The sequence below is a fragment of the Lethenteron reissneri genome, chromosome 43 (assembly GCF_015708825.2).
Source record: "Lethenteron reissneri isolate LAM-NWPU_2019-01 chromosome 43, ASM1570882v1, whole genome shotgun sequence".
Taxonomy (NCBI): Eukaryota; Metazoa; Chordata; class Hyperoartia; order Petromyzontiformes; family Petromyzontidae; genus Lethenteron; species Lethenteron reissneri.
Genome location: NC_083821.1, coordinates 553476 through 574359, shown reverse-complemented (window position 1 = coordinate 574359; position 20884 = coordinate 553476). Strand labels below are relative to the sequence as shown.

Here is a 20884-nt window from a genome sequence, read left to right as displayed (position 1 = left end):
GCTCCGGCCTCGGCTCCGCTCAAATGTCGCCAGGGCCCTCTCCCCCACGTCGCGGCGGTGTTGTCTCGAGCTCGGTGCTTCCGAGGGCGGCGAGCCCCCCAGCGATAGAGAGGCACGGGCACCGACGCGAGGCGCGTGCGTTTATTTATTTTTGTCATCCTGCATCCTCGCAAGCACGAGCGTGCGGCGAGAGAGGCGATGCGGCCGGTGTGCCCCTCTTGCTCGTCGGCAATTAACTTGCCGTGTGCCCGAGCAGTCGCAGAGCTGCCGCGCTGATGAGTGCCGCCGCTCGACAGCGCTGGCCGAGTTCCAGACAGAGAGAGTTCGGCGCCTCTGCGCGGCGCGTCAGGAGCGAAATATCGCTCGATTGTCACTTCTCACTCATTGGGATCTGAAGCTCCGCACGGCGTGAGCGCTAACGGCGAAGAAGACGTAAATTGGTTCTAAACAACAACAACAACAAGAAGAAAGGTAGGCGGCCTTGGGTAAGAAGGAACGGTGGCCGAGCGGCCCCAAGCGTGACGATGGAGTGGCAGCCAAAGGAGGGATCGAGAGGTCATCATCCAGCGACGAGCGACAATGTCGGCGTGGTGTGCTGCTGCTGCTGTTGTTGTACCTCTGGCAGGCGGCAGCAGCGGCACTGAAAGCGTCGTTCGATGAGAAGCAGCAAGGCCCTGAAATGAAGAAGCGGCAGAGGGCGGGTTGGGTGGCTTTGTAAACGGAACTCAGTCGTGAATAATTGATGAGCCGTGTCTCATCAACTATCACAGCGAGCAATTGGGGCATGAGAGCAGCGAAGAGGAGGTTGATGGTTGGACATTCACAGATGGTCGCCCTGAGAGAGAGATGGAACCATAGCTCACGAAAGGAACATAGTCGTACCATCGGTGGAGGACTTGTATACAGATCTATAGCAACCACAATGAATGTACATCTCAGGAATCAAACCGATTGGCTAATGAAAGGGAGGATGCTCCAGATGTGAAACGTGATGAAGTGAACTCTGACCTTCGGAGTGTGAACATTAGGGGAAGCTCCTGGATCAGATGGTGTAACTGTGGACAACATTATATAAGCTGGGCCCTGCTGTTGGAATAACATGATCAGACCAAGCTACTCAATGTTTACACAGCAATTACAAACCTCAATCAGGGAGTGATGCGTCGGTCATTGTTCAATCCTCATTCACTGCATCCTAAGCACGGTGATTATGAAAGTGTGTCTCTTTATTTGAGTATTCTGTTCGCAATTAAAATCAGAGTTTTGGAACACCGAGTACATTTTGACCTGTTCCATTAGATGCCAACACAATGCTTTGAATCAAATAGAATATATTTGAACACAAATGTTCATTGAAACACAGTAATAGGCTGGTGTACTGTGGATCTCAGTGAATAACACGAGTGATATTGGGAGACTTCAGAGCCGCAGTTATCAAAAACAATATTGCATGCTTCAAAATGCTATATCTATATGGGTGTGTGGATAGACGGATAAGTTAGTGGGTAGATAGGTAAGTGGGTAGGTGGTTGGGTTGGTAGGTGAGTCAGTAGATTGGTTGAGTGAGTGGGTAGATAGGTGGGTGAATAGGCGAACAAGTGAGTGTGTAGGTAGTTAGGTAGTGGACGGCTTTATAGGTAGGTAGGTAAGTAGATAAGTAGGAAGGTGAATGGGTATGTGTCTATGTAGGCAGGTGAGTGGCGTCATGGTAGGTAGGTGAGTAAGTGGATCGCGAGGTATGTAGGTAGGCAGGCATGTATGTTACTGTACAACCAGGTGAGTGACCATTGAGATGAAAAGTCTCTTATGCTCCGCATTGTGCGATGAGGATAGCACACAACGCATGAATGGCGATTCCGGCCCTGCAGTCACAGCGGCACAATGCCTGACATTTAGACATTATGCGATGCAGGGCCAGTGTATAGCAGTGCCACAGATCACATGGCAGTGTCGCCCATTCACCCACCGTGTTTAATGAAGAAAGGCAAAGTCCGCATTTCACGTGGTAACGATCGCTGTCTGCACGCACACACCGACTCGCGTTACACCGGCATGGGCGTGCTCGTGAAAGAGTTAAACCAAGCTGGTATATTTCCTGCCTCGTTACATATGCCCCGATTTAAATAAAGAGACGTTTTATTTTGTAAAACAAGGTAGAAACATAACGTGCTTGCATGGATTCTGCAACACTTTCCAACGTGCGATTAGCAGTATTGTATTGAGATGGAATGATGGGCAGCTGTCAGGACAAATTCATTTGCATATTTGCAAATATTGTTTTCCTTTCAGTGCTGGTTGGTGTGTGCAAGATTCGGGCAAGCCTTGGGTAGATCTCCTCGATTGTCCACAAAGTAAGTCCCGAATAGCAACGCGACATTATGCTCGAATTAAATAGATATTGATTGGATGGATCGCCGTAACGAGAGTTACCGTGGCCTCTCATCACCGACAGACAGACGGACAGAGCGAGTGCATTGAAGGCTTCGTCACGAGCTGAAGAGAACGTTGACAAGCCCCCATGATGGGCACCCTGCCTGGCGGGTCGTGGTGGGTGGGGGGGTCTACAAGAAGACTCACTGAACTGATAAAGCCTTTTGCATGATGGGAAGGCGGATGCATAAAACGCCACCATCTCATATTCGGCCTTCAGATCGCCTTTAAATGTCAGAGACAGCCATCTGTCAGGCGCACGACCCAGCCATGGTGACGGGTTCCCGAGTAACGATCGCGGGGGGCGGCTTCCAGAGGCGGCGTCTGGGCCCCACGCGGCCCACCGCTCGCACTCTGCACGTGCCACCCCCCCTCCACCCCTCTCCCGGGCACCTCCAGTTCTGCCTGCAACAGCTGCTCGAGATAATTGCTAATCGGTCCGGGGGGGGGGGAGGGGGGCGATTTAGTTCCATAACTTTGCAATGTGATCCAACGATAAAATTACAAATGCGTTGCCCACGCGGGCTCGTTTTGTATTTAGAGGCAATTAAGAAACAATCGTTGTGTTATATTTGACTAACGGAAGCTAATGGAGATCCTCGGCAGCCCAGCGATACCGCACGAATCCATCTCCTTTTGGAAAATCATCTGTCGCTAACGCTTCACTCGAAAGAAAAATAACAACAACAACAATAAACAACAATAAACAACAATAAACAACATTACATTTCCATCCACGCCTCCTCTGCGAAAGACAAGCGTTGGGCGACGTTTGTCTTCGCAAAGTTGTTCGACGTTCTTGCGAAAAAAAACGACAAAAACCGTCGTGGAATTAAAATCTGCAACTGAGTACGCGTACGCAATTGTGCGTGAACGAGTGGGGCTGTGGTGGGTGGAGGCGAGCTAATGATAACGTGAGAAGAAAAAGTGCTTCGCTGGGTCGATGGCCTCAGGCACGCTGGGGCCGACCGCGGGCCTGCTTCCAAAGGCCTCCACCACAACCTGGCCACTGCCCATTCGGCCCGCGTTAATGTGCACATCACGCTTTAATAATTACACGTTTATAGTGTCACATTTCACGGTGTCTGGCCTTTTTAATGTCTTACATGATCTCACAAAAACAATAAAGCAATTTAGCATAAACAGATGTTTATAAGACAAAAACCTATCAAAGTTCATACTCGGAGCGCTTTGGATGAATTATGGTGGTGATCTGAGGGCACAATTGCATTATAAAATACTTCTTCAATATGTTAATCTAATAATGTTAAGCTTCGATGAAAACAGTAATTAGAATGCATGCATGAGCGCCCCTATTTAGTCCCCTATCATAAATAAAAACACCGCATCAACAGACACGCGCTCCACACTCAGTCCCAATTACAGAGATGTTGCTGCGATAGCTGCCTTGCAGGGCACACTCAGGGCGCTCGCTCTCCCCTCTCCCTGTATCGCAACTCGACTTCCCCGCAAACTCGTTCCAGATTCTCAGCCCGCCTTCATGATCAGCAACGGCTCCGTCCACTGGTGTCGTTCCCCGTGCTGCAGGAGACCTCCCCCACAGACCACCCTCCTCCCCCAGGGTGGTCTGTTTGCGGGTCTCGACGTCCCCGCGTGCCCCAGGGACAGCCCAAAGCCACCGCCGGTGTCGTGCGCAAGACGCGGACTCTGTGAGCGGAGCAGTCCTGGAAGGGGCGAGGAGGCATCGTTCCTCCCCGACGCTGTTTCTCCCACACCGCTCCGCTGGCCATAATTGAGAATGTTTTGATTAATCCAATGGGATCGTCCGCGCGTGAAAGGTCTATCAAGACGCTTTATGAGAGCCAACGTGAGAACACGGTGGGGGGGGGGGGGCAGAGACATCACTCGAGTGGAGGGCACCCACCGAGCGGCAGACTTCGCACGGTTTGAGTTTGGCGATGAAGACCCGCAGCTCATTCCTGGCTTCCCCTCCTGGCTGCTTCCCGCTGCCAGCGAAGTTACGCCCCCTGCACAATGCAACAATCTCCGTGCCGTCTCATTATCTTCGTCGAGACTTTGTCAATCCACAGCTGTCTTTTCCCACGTCTTCCATAACGTCTGGCCAGTATGGAAGAGTAGGCCAAATATAACCTCGGTGGTGGTGGGGGGGGGTAGTGGCTCGGCCGAGCAGGGGCGCACCTTTACCTTGTCGCGTTCCTTCGTTTTGCTCAACTGCCGCTTTTGGATGAAGCGCCAACGCACGGCCATTATCATTGCCATCGTCAGACGGTGAGGGTCACGGTTAGACAATCAGGGGGGGAGGGGGGGTGACGCCGTGGCGCTGCGCCCTGCGGCTGTCCCATCCATTGTGCACGAGCGGCCCGAGTCAGCAGCGAGATGAGGAAGCGCTCGACCCGACCTCTCGCGCGCGACTGCCCGACTCGGCCCAGTAAAGCGCGTTCGTCCCAGCGGTCGCGCCAAGGACACAATCTCCCGCCTTGGCCAGAACGCGGTCACTTCACGTCGGGATTTTGCAAGTACAGGCGCGCCACTTGGGAGGAGTGATTGGACATTGGGCTGTAGCCGTGAGTCAGTCGCAAGTTCGGGTGACCGGGTGTTTCAGACGTGAAATGATCAACAGGACCCGGAGCTAACAGAGAGGGAGGGCCCCTGCCTATACACACATTGTGGCAGTACCCCAGCATTGGTTCAATCCATCTAGACTGCTGATGAGAATTAATGTCGATTCAGTCTTTGTTTATTAACTTCTAGAAGTTCACTAGCATCGGACCAAACCGATCCAAAGTTTCCTTGCGTTAAATCCATGCTGCTGAAATGATCTACTCACAAAAGGCCATGTGGTTGATGGGATGTGTAAACTAAACCTGTATAGTTTACGCAAAGAGACAGATATGCGAATAAGCCGTCTTGTCTGCTTATTCGATTCAAACAGAAGATCTAAGGATGAAAAACGCATCCATATCCATTGCTTCTGTAACGTGTTCCGACGCGCGCGTGTGCTCTGTTTTTATTGTATCATCACGCACGTTACCTGCTGTCTGCTATGACATGATTCGGAAACATGGACATTACCACAGACAATGGAAAGTGCACAAATAATAGGGAGTGTGCAACAACTGCAAAGCATGTAAGACAGCCACTGAGCGGCGAAAGCCGAGAATGACAGTGAGAGACAGAAAGAGGAACCCAGATGAGAGAGGATACGCTGGGTGCTCGGTCGACTATTACATCGGCGGATTGTGAGTGATGGCTACGGCTTGCCGAGGCCTTCATCCAGCAGTGGATCGACCATTACTGATTATGATCATTTTATGATGTCCGCCGTTTGGGTGCAGTGCGTAAACATTGGGCCGCAGTGGTTCGTCAGGTGTGGGTGTCTGCTGCTGAACGACAGGGCAAACGTGTGCCTGCTTTCGTCTACTGTACACTCCTACAGCCCTTTGACAATCCACTATCGGTCATGGGGGCTGTTTGACCACACTTCATCAGTACGCTGGTCAGTGTTGGGTTGGTGAAGGCAGGGCGCATAGAAGTACGGTACAGCTATGGGGTTTCCTGCACTGCCCCCTGCTGTGCACGATGGAGCCGAGAGGTCACCGGTCCACTCGGCACTGCTGAGCGAGGTCTCGCGATCGCCTCCTGCGGCATTCCGGCTACTTTGGCCTATCCTAAAATAAATATTTGGTGTTAATATCAGTGCATTAAAATATCAATATAACTCACCTCGGCAGATATGCAATACAAAATAATTTAAAAATGCATCGATGAAATTATTGTTAAAAATAACATCATAATATATACATACATATTTGTTTTCTGAAAAGCAAAAAATAAATCAATAATACTGATCGGCTCATCGCTCACGATAATAAATAAGGGCCGAAGGAGCTTGCCACGGACGCAGAAATGGCACGCGCAGTAACGAGGCCGTTATAATGATTCGACTTCACCTGGGCTAACAGCGAGTCTCGTCTCCCACAGGTGAGGAGTGTGCGTGCGGCAGGTTGTGCTCGCAGGTTCCCCGAGCTAATGGTGCGTGACCGGCGCATAAATAGCCAATCTGAAGTCATTAATGAGCCCCGTGCAAAGCAAACAGAGCAGCGAAATTGGCCGACTAATTAGCCGTCCTCCCTATTACCACCCCCTAATTGCTTGTTGGGAAAGTTTTTAGAGATGTCGTTTTTTTAAAGGTAATCTTGGTGGCGCCCTTTGAGCGCTCGTTTCAAGGTCTCTCGTTGCCGACCGAAGACGGAGATCGTTTGAAGTTGAGGACGTTCGTCTCGGGAGCGGTTTCGCTCATTCACCTTCACGAGCCGCTCACGACACAAACAGCGCCCGCTTTTCCCATCCGCTGCTGGATGAAGACCTCCCGCACGCCTCAATGGCCGTGAGGAATATGTTGGCCAAACTTCACCACCGCTCGACTGGGGAAGCTAGCTCTGGGATGGGAGTAGGTAGATGTTGCTGCTCTGCTCTCTACTGCCCACAATGCCCACTACACCCGACTTGTGGGCACCCATCCGAGCACAATCCAGGCTCAACGCCGCTTAACTTCCGAGATCTGATTCCCTGCCCGCATCGTCCAAAAAATGTGCGAGTCCATCATCGCCGTGTCGAGATAAAGGCGCAGCCCTGAAATTGGCCGCTCACGCCACTGCTGGCAGAAGGGCCTCCACTAAAAGGAACCCTGGAGAGACCCTCTATAGAGGGTAGTTTTGGCCTACTCTTCCACGCTGGCCAGACTTATTGGAGGAGTCGGCAGTACCCACACTTCACCCCACCGCTCGCGGGTCGCGAGCGGTGGGGTGCGGGTTTTAGGAAAACGTGGCGAGCGGTGTGTCCGCCCTCGAGGTGCTTGAAGGTTGACACAACAATAAAGCACACGGAGCGGGTGACCTTCACTCGCCCTCGGCCAGTGGGCCAACCAAACCAAAACAGGAAAGCCGTGTGCGTAGGCACGGATGCTGTAACGCTTCACAGCACGCGTCTGTCCCCAGAGTATTTAACGAGCGATCGTAACGACGGGAGCGGTCGGCTCGCAGGAGGCGAGACTGCCGCCCAGAGGCCGCGGGGCGAGACGACGGCGCCCGGGAAGTCTCTGCCGGGGTACCGCGGCGATCAATTTGGCCGGTCTCCTCCTGGGTCAGTCGCTAACATCAACACAACTTGACTCGAAAGTTCCGTTCATATTGGATCATCGGAACCAGAGTTATATCGTAACCGCCACCGTCCCCCGTAAAACACACGCACAGACGGACAGAGCCGATGCTTAAAAGCTTTCTACTTTTAGCCATCACGTGACCCATTATACGACCACCCTATGACCCGTGGAGTCACCGCGGTGCGTCCCACCGAGCGTGACCTCCTCCGCCATGGGGGTCACGGGGGGCTTTATCGCTTGCCACCGCAGCGATGGTTGGGCCCATTACCGGAGCGCTCTTAAATTACGATGCCGTTAAGAGGTTAACACATCTGCGGCGTTACAGCTCTTTGCTTAAGAGTTGTCGCTAAGCATCAATGTCAATGAATGCAGCAGGTTTACTCGCAAGGAGCCGTGACGAATGGCTTAATAGAGCGTTGGTGAACAGTTCGCGGCAGCAGGAGGACTGCCCCCTCTAGTGGACTTCAAGGCCGGCCACGCTCACAATCTCGCAATGCCGAAGACGCCAGTGTCGCACTGCAGGTGATGCTACGCAGCTCTCCGATTTGTTTTCGGGTTGTACCGCGTGTTGCACGCAACGATGTTCGACGTTTCACACCACGTTCTGGGATCTTCATGAGATATTCAGTTCCTGCAGAAGTTCATCCGCAATGCGCAGCGGAACGTCGGACTTGGTTCACGCGGTACAACCCGATAACTGATCGGAGGGCTGCTTCCCAGTCCTGTGTATCGTCTCATCGGCATCCCTCGTGCACGCAACACAAGCACGGCAAGCAACGCGACAGTATATCTGTCTACGTGACCATGTGTATGATCGTTTATTACTCATTCATTCTTCGTGAATGAATATGTATGAGAGACAATCGTAAAGGTAAAGGTGCAGCCCTGAAATGTACTGCACACGCCACTCCTGTGGGAAGGCCCTCCAATCTAGGAAGCTCTAGAGAGCAGTTTGGCCTACTCTTCCACGCTGGCCGTACATCTAAGAATAGCTGGAAGCACAACACCTTACCCCATTACACGCGACCAGCCGCTCAACTATGTGATGTACTCAGACTGCTGAGTGGACAGAGTTCAGGTTACTAAATGTGTCTAATCCTTTATCACGAATCATTTCTTAAAGGGACGTGAATGGACGCATGGTGGGTGAGAGATTGTAATTGTGCGTTCTGATTTAATACAATTTGCTACTCAAAGACAAGTTCAGCTTAGCGGCGTTTATAATTCGCTTCGATTAATGTCCGCACTATAGAGAGCGGGCACGTGCTTTAACATTTTTGAATTTCCTCCTCTCGTCCAAATATATTAATTCCCTTCGCAGTAAATCGTCCGACTCTATGGGCGAGGCCGCGCGGGGGAGCAAGGCGCGCGGTGGCCGCGCAGAGCCGAAAACACGGCGCTGCTTGCCACGCTCAGCACCAGATCCGGCAGTGCGTGGACTTCGTCGTCAGCCAGGAGTTTCTCCACAGCATCGAGGACCACTTGGCGGTCCTCCTTCCTGCACACGACGTCACGAAACACCTTGTCCAAGAGGCCACCTGCGAAGCGTCAAGGCAGGGATTAGCCTCGGTTTTCGTGCACACCACTCACACGGCAGCAGCTCAACACACGAGTGAGTGGAGTTGGCCAAAGATTTTGAGCAATTGTTGGCACCCGGTCTGGCTGCTTTCCAAAGTGACTGTGGTTTCCCATGCCTCCGTGAAAAATACCTGCACATTATGAACTCTATAGAGGGTTGAGATGCAATTGGCACTAATATCGGGGGGGGGGGGTTATTTGCATTGGGAGGAAACCAGAAAACCCAGAGTAAACCCATGCAGAACAGGGGGAGACCATACAAACTCCACACAGAGAGAGAGACGCGTGAGTCTACACCGTAGAATTATCCCTCATTGCCAGGAAGGATTACGGTAATTTAACGCAATTGAACACAGTAGAATTCTCTCTCACGCATGACTATGAAGAATTACTACCCGGTCATTCGATGCTGATGCGATATAAAGTGCCACCAACAGGCTGTGGCGTTGGTTCGCATGGGGTATCAGTGTGGCGTCCCACCTAAAATAACTTAAACATGTTTATATTCTGGTAAAGAAAAATGTTAAAAGAGCCACACTTTTCGTTTTTACACCTTTAAACACCAGCCAGCAGCCAGTATAATAATCATTTACTCATCCAGCAAAGCCACACTGAGTTGTATGACTCTCTTTCAAGAGGGTCGTGCTGCATTGTGTGTTTTTGTTTAAGATGCTTTCAGCAAATTCATGATGAGTTTTTATTATAAATGTGGGAGGAAATCGGAGCACCTGGAGAAAACCCACGCGCACGAGGGAAGAAAATCACTATCCCCGTACGGATGGACACAGATGGCGATTAGTCAACTTGTTGCACCGTCTTCTCCTGGCGCGCCAGCATATGGCCCCTCCACGACGTCCACGTGAAGGGAGTTTCACGAGGTCTGTGAGTTCCCCCAGCCCCCACCTCCACAGCACCGGATGACGGGTCACGTGCAGCACAGCCACGACCAGCACCCAGCACGCATACCGCAGCGGGGCCTGGCCGACCGGGCTACGCCGTCTGCAGTGCGACGTACCGACGAGGTCGTTGGCCCACCGCAGTCGACTGAAGGCCTGCAGGGCCCGGTTGGCCTGCGGGCTGAGGTCGGCCACGTCGGGGGGAGAGTCGCCGACTCGGAGGACCCGGGGGGGCAACAGCGTCTGGAAGCGGCGAGTCGCCTCCTGGTTTGTGGGGAATTGCAGTGCTGCCACGAACGCCACCATGGCGGCCCAGTCCTGGCCAAACGTGGCCTCCGGTCCTGGCAGGAAGGCCAGCCTGAAAGGAGATTTGTTCATAAAACAACGCTCGACAGATATTCTAGAGCTACCCATGCAAGTAACCTTCATCACCTGCACGGTGTGGTTAGGCCCTGATCCAGCAGTGAATTTACAAAAGGCCGTGTATGTCAAATGTCATATTTCAGACCCCAGTTGCCACTGCTGTTAGCCATGGCCAGGAATCGAACAACAACAAGCTGCCAGGTCCATAGTGCAGTGCGCCACCTCACCCCACACACATGCACACACCACATCCCACACACATGCACACAACACACCCCACACACCCCACACACATGCACACACCACACCACACACATGCACACAACACACCCCGCACACCCCACACACATGCACACACCACACCACACACATGCACACAACACACCCCACACACATGCACACACCACACCCCACACACATGCACACAACACACCCCACACACCCCACACACATGCACACACCACACCACACACATGCACACAACACACCCCACACACATGCACACATTACACCCCACACACACAACACAGCCCACACACATGCACACATTACACCCCACACACACAACACACCCCACACACATGCACACAACACACCCCACACACCCCACACACATGCACACACCACACCACACACATGCACACAACACACCCCACACACATGCACACATTACACCCCACACACACCATACCCCACACACATGCACACACCACACCTGTACGGCGGGAAGCGGCCCTGCGTGGTGCAGTGGGTAGCACATCGTGCTATTATCCCAGCGACCTGAGTTCAATTTTAGGTCATGGCTAAGACCAGTGTCACGTGATATTTTAACCGGGTCTCCCACCCTTCACCAGCCTGACAAGCGGGGTGAGGTATGGTCCAACAACCTCAATCCACGACACGGTGCTGGGAAGTCGTTATCCAGCAGTGGAGTGGCATGGGTTGTGAATAACCCACTCCCCAAAACAAGTTAATTGCAATCGCACTTTAACCTGGAGAAAATGGATGAAACTATTTAAACATCCACTCTGACGACCAATGCGAGAGTCACAATTCGTCAATGCTTAAAAACGGGTAAATTGAACCTGTCGCAAGCACCTGGAGGAGAACCGGGGGAGAGCTGCCTCCAGCGACGCCTGGTGGGCGCTCCAGAGGTAGCGCAGAATCTCCTCCGCGTTGGTCCGCTCGGACTTGTCGGAGCTGTTCACGTACTGGGGCGGAAGGTTCACACGCCGCCCGTGAACAACGCCGCCGCTGCTGCTGCTGCTGCTCGGTGCAGGCCGCCCAGCCGCGGTCAGGCCGGGGTGAGGCCGCGGTGGGGGTGGGGGGGCTGGCGGCTCGTCAGGACCAACGCCCAGCCCAGGATTAGGGCCTCCCCGTAGTCATCGCGCTGTGCGCGAGACGTTCGTGACTTTTTAAAGAATGTTTTTTTTTTATTCAAAACGCGCGGTTTTTTTCACCTTTATGGAGAGCGACAGAGAGTGATTCAAAGGCGTGGGAATCCACAGACAAGTAACCGGCACCAACAATTGCCCGAGCTCTGCGGTCCAATATTGCGATGTTTGGTCAACTGCACGTGGGAGGGAACCGGAGTACACGGAGAAAGATCCACGTGACCACGGGGAGAACATGGGAAGTCCAAATATCGAGGCGTCAGTCAAGGTTGGAGTCGAACCTACAAGCAAATGCGTTCCAGGCAAGGGAGATAAGATATTCGTCACTGCGGCACTCCGCTCAATCCCGATGAAGATTGAACGCAGATGCAAATGAATCCACTTGCTGTACTGCCAGCATACTCTGGCAAACCAGGAAATGACAAACCAATGTACTTGATTACACATCTTGATTTGAAGCTTTCGTGACTGCAGGAATCCATACTCTTTGGTTCTTTCGGTAAAGTCACGTAGGTAGAAAAATAATATTTCACGTATTTTCGATCGCCACACAAGCGGTCGTCCTCAGGCGGAAACAATAATCCAGCAGTGGAACTGCTGAATCAGGAAGACCACAGCGAGAAAGCTGTTACAACAAGAGGTTGTATATGTTGGCGAAGGGCAAGCAGGCGGGGTCTGAGCTGGAAAGGAATTCCATCCCCGCACGCAAGCACGTCAGTTGTGTTAATGGGTGAGATGAGGGAGATTAGGAAGCTCATTTCAGGGTGATGATGACGGTGTCAGGGTGATGATGACGAGGCCAGGGTGATGATGACGGTGTCAGGGTGATGATGACGAGGCTAGGGTGATGATGACGAGGCCAGGGTGATGATGACGAGGTCAGGGTGATGATGACGAAGTCAGAGTGATGATGACGGTGTCAGGGTGATGATGACGAGGCTAGGGTGACGATGACGAGGTCAGGGTGATGATGACGAAGTCAGGGTGATGATGACGAGGCCAGGGTGATGATGACGAGGCCAGGGTGATGATGACGAGGTCAGGGTGATGATGACGAGGTCAGGGTGATGATGACGAGGCCAGGCCAGGGTGATGATGACGAGGTCAGGGTGATGATGACGAAGTCAGGGTGATGATGACGAGGCCAGGGTGATGATGACGAGGCCAGGGTGATGATGACGAGGCCAGGGTGATGATGACGAGGCCAGGGTGATGATGACGAGGCCAGGGTGATGATGACGAGGCCAGGGTGATGATGACGAGGCCAGGGTGATGATGACGAGGTCAGGGTGATGATGACGAGGCCAGGGTGATGATGACGAGGCCAGGGTGATGATGACGAGGCCAGGGTGATGATGACGAGGTCAGGGTGATGATGACGAGGCTAGGGTGATGATGACGAGGCCAGGGTGATGATGACGAGGCCAGGGTGATGATGACGAGGCCAGGGTGATGATGACGAGGTCAGGGTGATGATGACGAGGTCAGGGTGATGATGACGAGGCCAGGGTGATGATGACGAGGTCAGGGTGATGATGACGAGGCCAGGGTGATGATGACGAGGCCAGGGTGATGATGACGAGGTCAGGGTGATGATGACGAGGCCAGGGTGATGATGACGAGGTCAGGGTGATGATGACGAGGCCAGGGTGATGATGACGAGGCCAGGGTGATGATGACGAGGTCAGGGTGATGATGACGAGGTCAGGGTGATGATGACGAGGCCAGGGTGATGATGACGAGGCCAGGGTGATGATGACGAGGCTAGGGTGATGATGACGAGGTCAGGGTGATGATGACGAGGTCAGGGTGATGATGACGAAGTCAGGGTGATGATGACGAGGTCAGGGTGATGATGACGAGGCCAGGGTGATGATGACGAGGTCAGGGTGATGATGACGGTGTCAGGGTGATGATGACGGTGTCAGAGTGATGATGACGAGGCCAGGGTGATGATGACGAAGTCAGGGTGATGATGACGAGGTCAGGGTGATGATGACGAGGTCAGGGTGATGATGACGGTGTCAGGGTGATGATGACGGTGTCAGGGTGATGATGACGAAGTCAGGGTGATGATGACGAGGTCAGGGTGATGATGACGAGGTCAGGGTGATGATGACGAGGCCAGGGTGATGATAACGAGGTCAGGGTGATGATAACGAGGCCAGGGTGATGATGACGAGGTCAGGGTGATGATAACGAGGTCAGGGTGATGATGACGAGGTCAGGGTGATGATGACGAGGTCAGGGTGATGATGACGAGGTCAGGGTGATGATGACGGTGTCAGGGTGATGATGACGAAGTCAGGGTGATGATGACGAGGTCAGGGTGATGATGACGGTGTCAGGGTGATGATGACGAGGTCAGGGTGATGATGACGAGGTCAGGGTGATGATGACGGTGTCAGGGTGATGATGACGAGGTCAGAGTGATGATGACGAGGTCAGGGTGATGATGACGGTGTCAGGGTGATGATGACGAGGCCAGGGTGATGATGACGAGGTCAGGGTGATGATGACGAGGTCAGGGTGATGATGACGGTGTCAGGGTGATGATGACGAGGTCAGGGTGATGATGGCGAGGTCAGGGTGATGATGACGAGGCCAGGGTGATGATGACGAGGTCAGGGTGATGATGACGGTGTCAGGGTGATGATAACGAGGTCAGGGTGATGATGACGAGGTCAGGGTGATGATGACGAGGTCAGGGTGATGATGACGGTGTCAGGGTGACGATGACGAGGTCAGGGTGACGATGACGGTGTCAGGGTGATGATGACGAGGTCAGGGTGATGATGACGAGGTCAGGGTGATGATGACGAGGTCAGGGTGATGATGACGAGGTGATGATGACGAGGCCACGGTGATGCCGCAGAGACAGCGGCGGTGGTCACCTCAAAGAAGTCCTTCCAGGCGGCCATGGCAGCCGGTGCAGCCAGGGAGCAGGAGGCCGCGCTGGTGCAGTATTCCTCGGGCCACTCGCTCGCTTGGGCCACTCTGGGCCGCGCCGCTCGCCCCTCCCCAAACAGGCCCGCGTCCGCCGCAGCCAGGTAGGGAAGCACCGACAGGTAATAGTTCATACCTAGCGTCGTCACGAGCCATGGTCAGTCCACTGCTGGATGAAGGCCTCCTCAAGCCACCGACACCTCTCACGACCCTGCGATGTTCTAATTATACCCCGCGCACAACAATGGTCATTTAGTTGACAAAACCAGCGACGGGAAGATCTGTAAGTGAAGTTCCGGCAGAGCGCCCACCGCTGCGCCACCGCTCCCCACATGCATTCACGCACACACATGGCGATTCAAAGCGCACACATGCACTCTTAATTTCCGAGAGAAGGTACACAAACGACGCATGTGTGTGTTTGAAATCCTCCAGTCAATAAGTAACTCAAAATAAGCGGTTTCATCACCCGCACAGTGCATTCATTGGCAAGGACCGCATCACTGAGAATGCGATGATCTCATCAGATGTCGGGAAGCTCAGCAGGATGGAGCCTGGCCGGTGCTTGGACGCGAGTGACCTTTGTCAAAGGGGCTCGCGGGGTTCGGCTGTGGGCAAGAGGGCAGAGCGGCGGAATCTGCACGGACTGCGCCTGCTCCCCACACCAACCTGCACTGACCCGCGGCGGTGAAGTATCGTCAAATAACCCCCCCAGCATGGGGGGGGGGCAATCCAGCAGTGGGCTGTACCTGTGCGCAAAGTCAAAGATGCCCCGTATAGCCTTAACAGACTGTTGGGGCAAGTGCTGTTAGCGAGCATCTATAAGGGCCGGCACGGCACACAAGGGGGTGGGTGGCCAACACCACGCCCGGTCGCCTTTGTCTCCCTAGTGGCGATGTTTACACATCGCACCAGGTACTCATTTGAGGCTGAGTCGACGTAGGAGAGGCCCAGGACGGGTTCAGATAATCGTCACTGGTCATAATACTGGTAGGAACAACGTTTAACCTACTCACGCCGGCTTGTGCCCGCCCTCACAGTCGGGCATATTTGCGGAATACACCACGCCGCCGTTGACCCTGACCATTGACCGAGCAACCCAACGTTCCTACCAGCTCCCTCCGCAGGAGGAATGTGTTAAGGCTAGTTAGAGAATCAATAGAAATTGAGAAGAATTCAAATAATCTCAACCTCTGTGATAGCTACAGACTCAGTGCAACCTGGAAGCGTATTATTAAGTAATACACAACACACATTACAATTCTTTACAGGTGGGTCACATGCTCAGTGGCTGATTAGTGATCTATTACATAATTGCATTCACCCCCACCCCCGCCTCTGCCTCTGATCTCAAATCGTGATGGGGTTCAACAACGATGACGTCATCCTGTACTATTTAAGAGCGGAAACAGGTGGATGGCTTCACTATTCTAGCAAATCGCCTGAAGATGCTGCATGTAATTTCCCGCGAAACATCTTGTAAATGTTGTGGATTCACTCTTCAACACACCGGTGGGCTAAAGTAGTGAACCATTTGTCTTTAATGCTCTTTGGTTCTTTCGATAAAGTCAGCAGTTCCACTGCTGGATTATTTTTTCCGCCTGAGGACGGCCACTTTACTGATTGGCCGTGTCGGGTGGTGGAGGGTTGCGACACATTTATAAATAACGCGATCTAACCCACAAACCTTTATTATGAATAATACTGGTCGCGAAATCCTGCTACGTGTTAAACTGAATCGTCATTGGTGTTGGTGGCCGTGAGTGAGAATCAAATCCGGTCGCCAGGTTCGTAGCGCAGCGCACTAACCGCTCCCCGCACACAGACTCACACACACTCGCTCACACACGGACACTCACACAGACACACACAGACGCCCTCACACACTCGCACACAGACACACTCGCACACACACGCACTCACACAGACACACTCGCACACACACGCACTCACACAGACACGCACTCGCGCACACACACACACTCGCACATAGACACACTCGCACACACACGCACTCGCACAGACACACTCGCACAGACACACAAACACACGCACGCCGCCTGTGGTCGACGTCGCGTCCCTGTGCCTCTCGCGGCGCACGTCCACGCGTCGTCCTTACTTCCCCACCAACTGCGCGGGGAGATGCAGGGGCCTGGGGCCCCCGTGCGGCTGCAGGAGACGGTGGCGTTCAGGGGGTCCTCCAGGCGGCCTGCCGATCGACCACGAGCGAGTTAGCGAGCGAGTTAGCGAGCGGGCGCACCGGGACGGGGTCATTGTTATCCCACCAAGTTCGCGAGCAGTCGCACCGGGCTCAAGTTTTCAGAGTGCTGCTCAGTCGGGTAGCTGAGTGCTGCTCAGTCGGGTAGCCGAGTGCTGCCAATTTAGGTAGCTGAGTGAATGCAGATTCAGTTTTCTGCTGTGCAGGTTTTTTGGCTTTTCGGGTCGTACCGCATGCTGGTTCGGCACGATGTCCGACGTTTCATTGCACTTGCTGAGAGCCTGTAAAGGAACCCCGAGGAACCCCGGTGCTCTCGTTACAATCGTGATGGCGGTGATGCCGTTTCGGCACGGTGGGTGGGTGGTGGTGGTTGGTGGGTGGTGGTTGTGCCCACACCCGTGCCTACTGCACAGGCTGCAGCTGCTGCTGCTGCTGCTGGCCGCGTCTCGTGTCACGGCGAGGCGCGAAGCGGCCACCGCCGTCGTCTCACTCGCAGCTGCCCGCGTGAACGCGGCGCGAGTCGCCACGACAGACGAGGACACGTTCTCTCTGCTTCTCTCTCTCTCGGTGCTTCTACGAGCTGACACGCGGCCACGGCCCCTCTTGTCAGTCCACTGCTGCATGAGGAGCCTACCGACGCCGTGTGGCTAGAGGGGGGTGATCCGACCATACTTCACCACGCTGGTCACCGGTTGAGAGGACGGGGCTGTGGTGGTCCTTGGCAACTCAAGGCTCCAGTTATGGTCGGATGACAACTTCCGTCTTGGGGATTCCCTGCGAAAGCGAATGGTCTGGCAGTGGTTTTAACATCGGTGCCTGTGCACATAGAACCCCACAGACTGACATAGAGACCCATATACAATACTCACAAAGACCCATAGGCTCGCATGGAGACATCCCAACTCGCACACTCGCACAGGGAGTGCGCAGAGAAACAGGAATGCGCTGGCGTGGCTCGATCAGCACTTCCCGCAGCCCACGCAGCGTCCCCGGGGGCCTCGTCGAGGTGGAGCTCGTCAGCGCCGAGGCGTCGTTGGTGCACGCGGTCCTTGTTCCAGTGGCAAGTCCACGTGCTGCGTCACTTGAGTCTAGAAAACCGGGAGGCAGGGGTCGAAGTCGAACCCCTCAACCCAGGGGTCGAAGTCGAACCCCTCAACCCAGGGGTCGAAGTCGAACCCCTCAACCCAGGGGTCGAAGTCGAACCCCTCAACCCAGGGGTCAAAGTCGATCCTCTCAACCCAGGGGTCAAAGTCGATCCTCTCAACCCAGGGGTCAAAGTCGAACCCCTCAACCCAGAGGTCAAAGTCGAACCCCTCAACCCAGGGGTCAAAGTCGATCCTCTCAACCCAGGGGTCGAAGTCGAACCACTCAACCCAGGGGTCGAAGTCGAACCCCTCAACCCAGAGGTCAAAGTCGAACCCCTGAACCCAGGGGTCAAAGTCGATCCTCTCAACCCAGAGGTCGAAGTCGAACCCCTGAACCCAGGGGTCAAAGTCGAACCACTCAACCCAGGGGTCGAAGTCGAACCCCTCAACCCAGGGGTCGAAGTCGAACCCCTCAACCCAGAGGTCAAAGTCGAACCCCTCAACCCAGGGGTCAAAGTCGATCCTCTCAACCCAGGGGTCGAAGTCGAACCACTCAACCCAGGGGTCGAAGTCGAACCCTCAACCCAGAGGTCAAAGTCGAACCCCTGAACCCAGGGGTCAAAGTCGATCCTCTCAACCCAGAGGTCGAAGTCGAACCCCTGAACCCAGGGGTCAAAGTCGAACCACTCAACCCAGGGGTCGAAGTCGAACCCCTCAACCCAGAGGTCAAAGTCGAACCCCTCAACCCAGGGGTCAAAGTCGATCCTCTCAACCCAGAGGTCGAAGTCGAACCCCTGAACCCAGGGGTCAAAGTCGAACCACTCAACCCAGGGGTCAAAGTCGAACCCCTCAACCCAGGGGTCAAAGTCGAACCCCTCAACCCAGGGGTCGAAGTCGAACCCCTCAACCCAGGGGTCGAAGTCGAACCCCTCAACCCAGGGGTCGAAGTCGAACCCCTCAACCCAGGGGTCGAAGTCGAACCCCTGAACCCAGAGGTCAAAGTCGAACCCCTGAACCCAGAGGTCAAAGTCGAACCCCTCAACCCAGGGGTCGAAGTCGAACCCCTCAACCCAGGGGTCGAAGTCGAACCCCTCAACCCAGGGGTCGAAGTCGAACCCCTGAACCCAGAGGTCAAAGTCGAACCCCTGAACCCAGGGGTCGGCGACCTGCGGCTCCGGAGCCGCTCGCGGCTCTTTAAGGAACTGGCTCGTGACGTCATTCACATTGCATTGCGGCTCGAGACATATTGAGGTTATTATCGAATTGGAAAAAAATGCCCGACTGTTATTTTGGTTGGCAACCCTTGCCCCAACAGGGGCCACGAGCTGCCAGCTACTACCCCCCTGCCCCCTCTCACCCGGCCCATGGACTCTCGAGATGGAGCCAGCAGCGCCGCTGGCGGATTGCGCCACGTCCATGGGGGGGGGGGGGGGAGGCGCCGACTCTGCGTGGATGCGAGCAAAGTTCCCGCGAGGGTGAATTTGACCCCGCGCAGCGTCGCCGTCACAGCGCCTCCGGCAGCAGCGACCGCACGAGCCGCGTGTCCACATCCTGCACGCGCCCTCGCGTCTCACGAGGTCCCCGCCGATCACAGAGAGCGCTCGAGCTGGTTCATTGTCGCGCACAGGCCGTGGCCACGCTGCTGTCCCCACAGTGGTCGGGCAGCAGGGCTTGTCCACATTCATGGTAATGATAATCGTCGGGGCTTTTTCATTTGTCGGCATGCCGACAAACTTCATCTCGCAACGCCGCACGCGGAGGTGAGCCCCCGGAGGCACAAGGCGGCAGCAGAGGCAATGATGGCCGAACTGTGCTGACGATTCCTAACGGGAACAAACCCGGTGTGCAGAGGTCTCCTTGTCCTGCTGCTGCTGCTGTCCAACTTAACACGGCCACAATTGTGGCTCTTTTATATCGGCGGTGGTCTGAAACACGGCTGTGTGCGTTCACCACTCGGCGGTGCGCGATGCCACCACCACCACCACTGCCTGCTCCTCCTGCTCCTCACCTGATGCCATCTGCCAGCCGTGCTGCATGGCGAGGCCCCACAGCGGGTTGCCCGTGTTGTTGGGCCTCAGCGCCTCCGTGTGGGGCGCGGTGCGGGCGAGCAGAGCCTTGTACATGGCCATGCGGTGCAGGTAGCTCCAGGGGTCCAGCTCGACCTGCGGCGTCGACGCCGGCCCCTCGCGCCACAGCTCCGGCACGAGAGGCCACAGCGGCGGCAGCCCCGCGACTGCCGAGCCGGGGCCCTCCTCGGCCACCACCGCCGCCCACAGCAACATCGCTGCGAGCAGAAGCCGCGTGGCCGCCCTCATGGTCGGCCGGTGCGCTGGTTGCGTCTGCGAGCCGCGCGGCAGGAAGGTGGTGGTGGTGGAGAGGCGTCGTTCTTGGCTCCGAGCGCCGTTTGGCAGCGCGAGGTGGGGGGTCTCGCGTTGCTCGCTCTGGGGACCGGCTGCGGCTCCTCCTCTACGCCGCACAATCGCTCCACTGTAGTCGCCCCGGCTCGCCAGGGCTCCACACGCGGCCCCTGGACTCGGCCACAGTTTCGCGTCGTCCTCTGTTGGGCAAGACGGCGACAAACAAAGTGTCGCATGCACGGCGGGGTCACGCATGGGCCCCCAACAGACGCGCGCAACTGCTCACCATCACGCAGCCAGACACGTTAACCTCGCGTGTTAACCCCGTGTGTTAACCTCGTGTGTTAACCCCACGCGTGTTAACCCCGCGTGTTAACCCCACGCGTGACGAGTACTCATCGGGTATCATTGTAGCGTCGTGTCGCCATCGTTGGGGCTCGCGCAGTGCCAACAACGCAGAGTTGGGATCGCGTC

General features: G+C 54.9%; 1 protein-coding gene across 1 annotated transcript; it reads right to left on the bottom strand.

The window, feature by feature from the left end:
• Positions 1-8362: 8362 nt before the first annotated feature.
• Positions 8363-20884, bottom strand: C43H6orf58 (chromosome 43 C6orf58 homolog). The gene is made up of 6 exons (XM_061569423.1): positions 20062-20884; positions 16870-16959; positions 14699-14886; positions 11509-11621; positions 10167-10405; positions 8363-9111 (listed from the first exon to the last, which is right to left on the bottom strand). Exons 1-6 carry the CDS (start codon positions 20663-20665, stop codon positions 8909-8911), a joined length of 1437 nt encoding a protein of 478 aa, XP_061425407.1. The 5' UTR covers positions 20666-20884; the 3' UTR covers positions 8363-8908.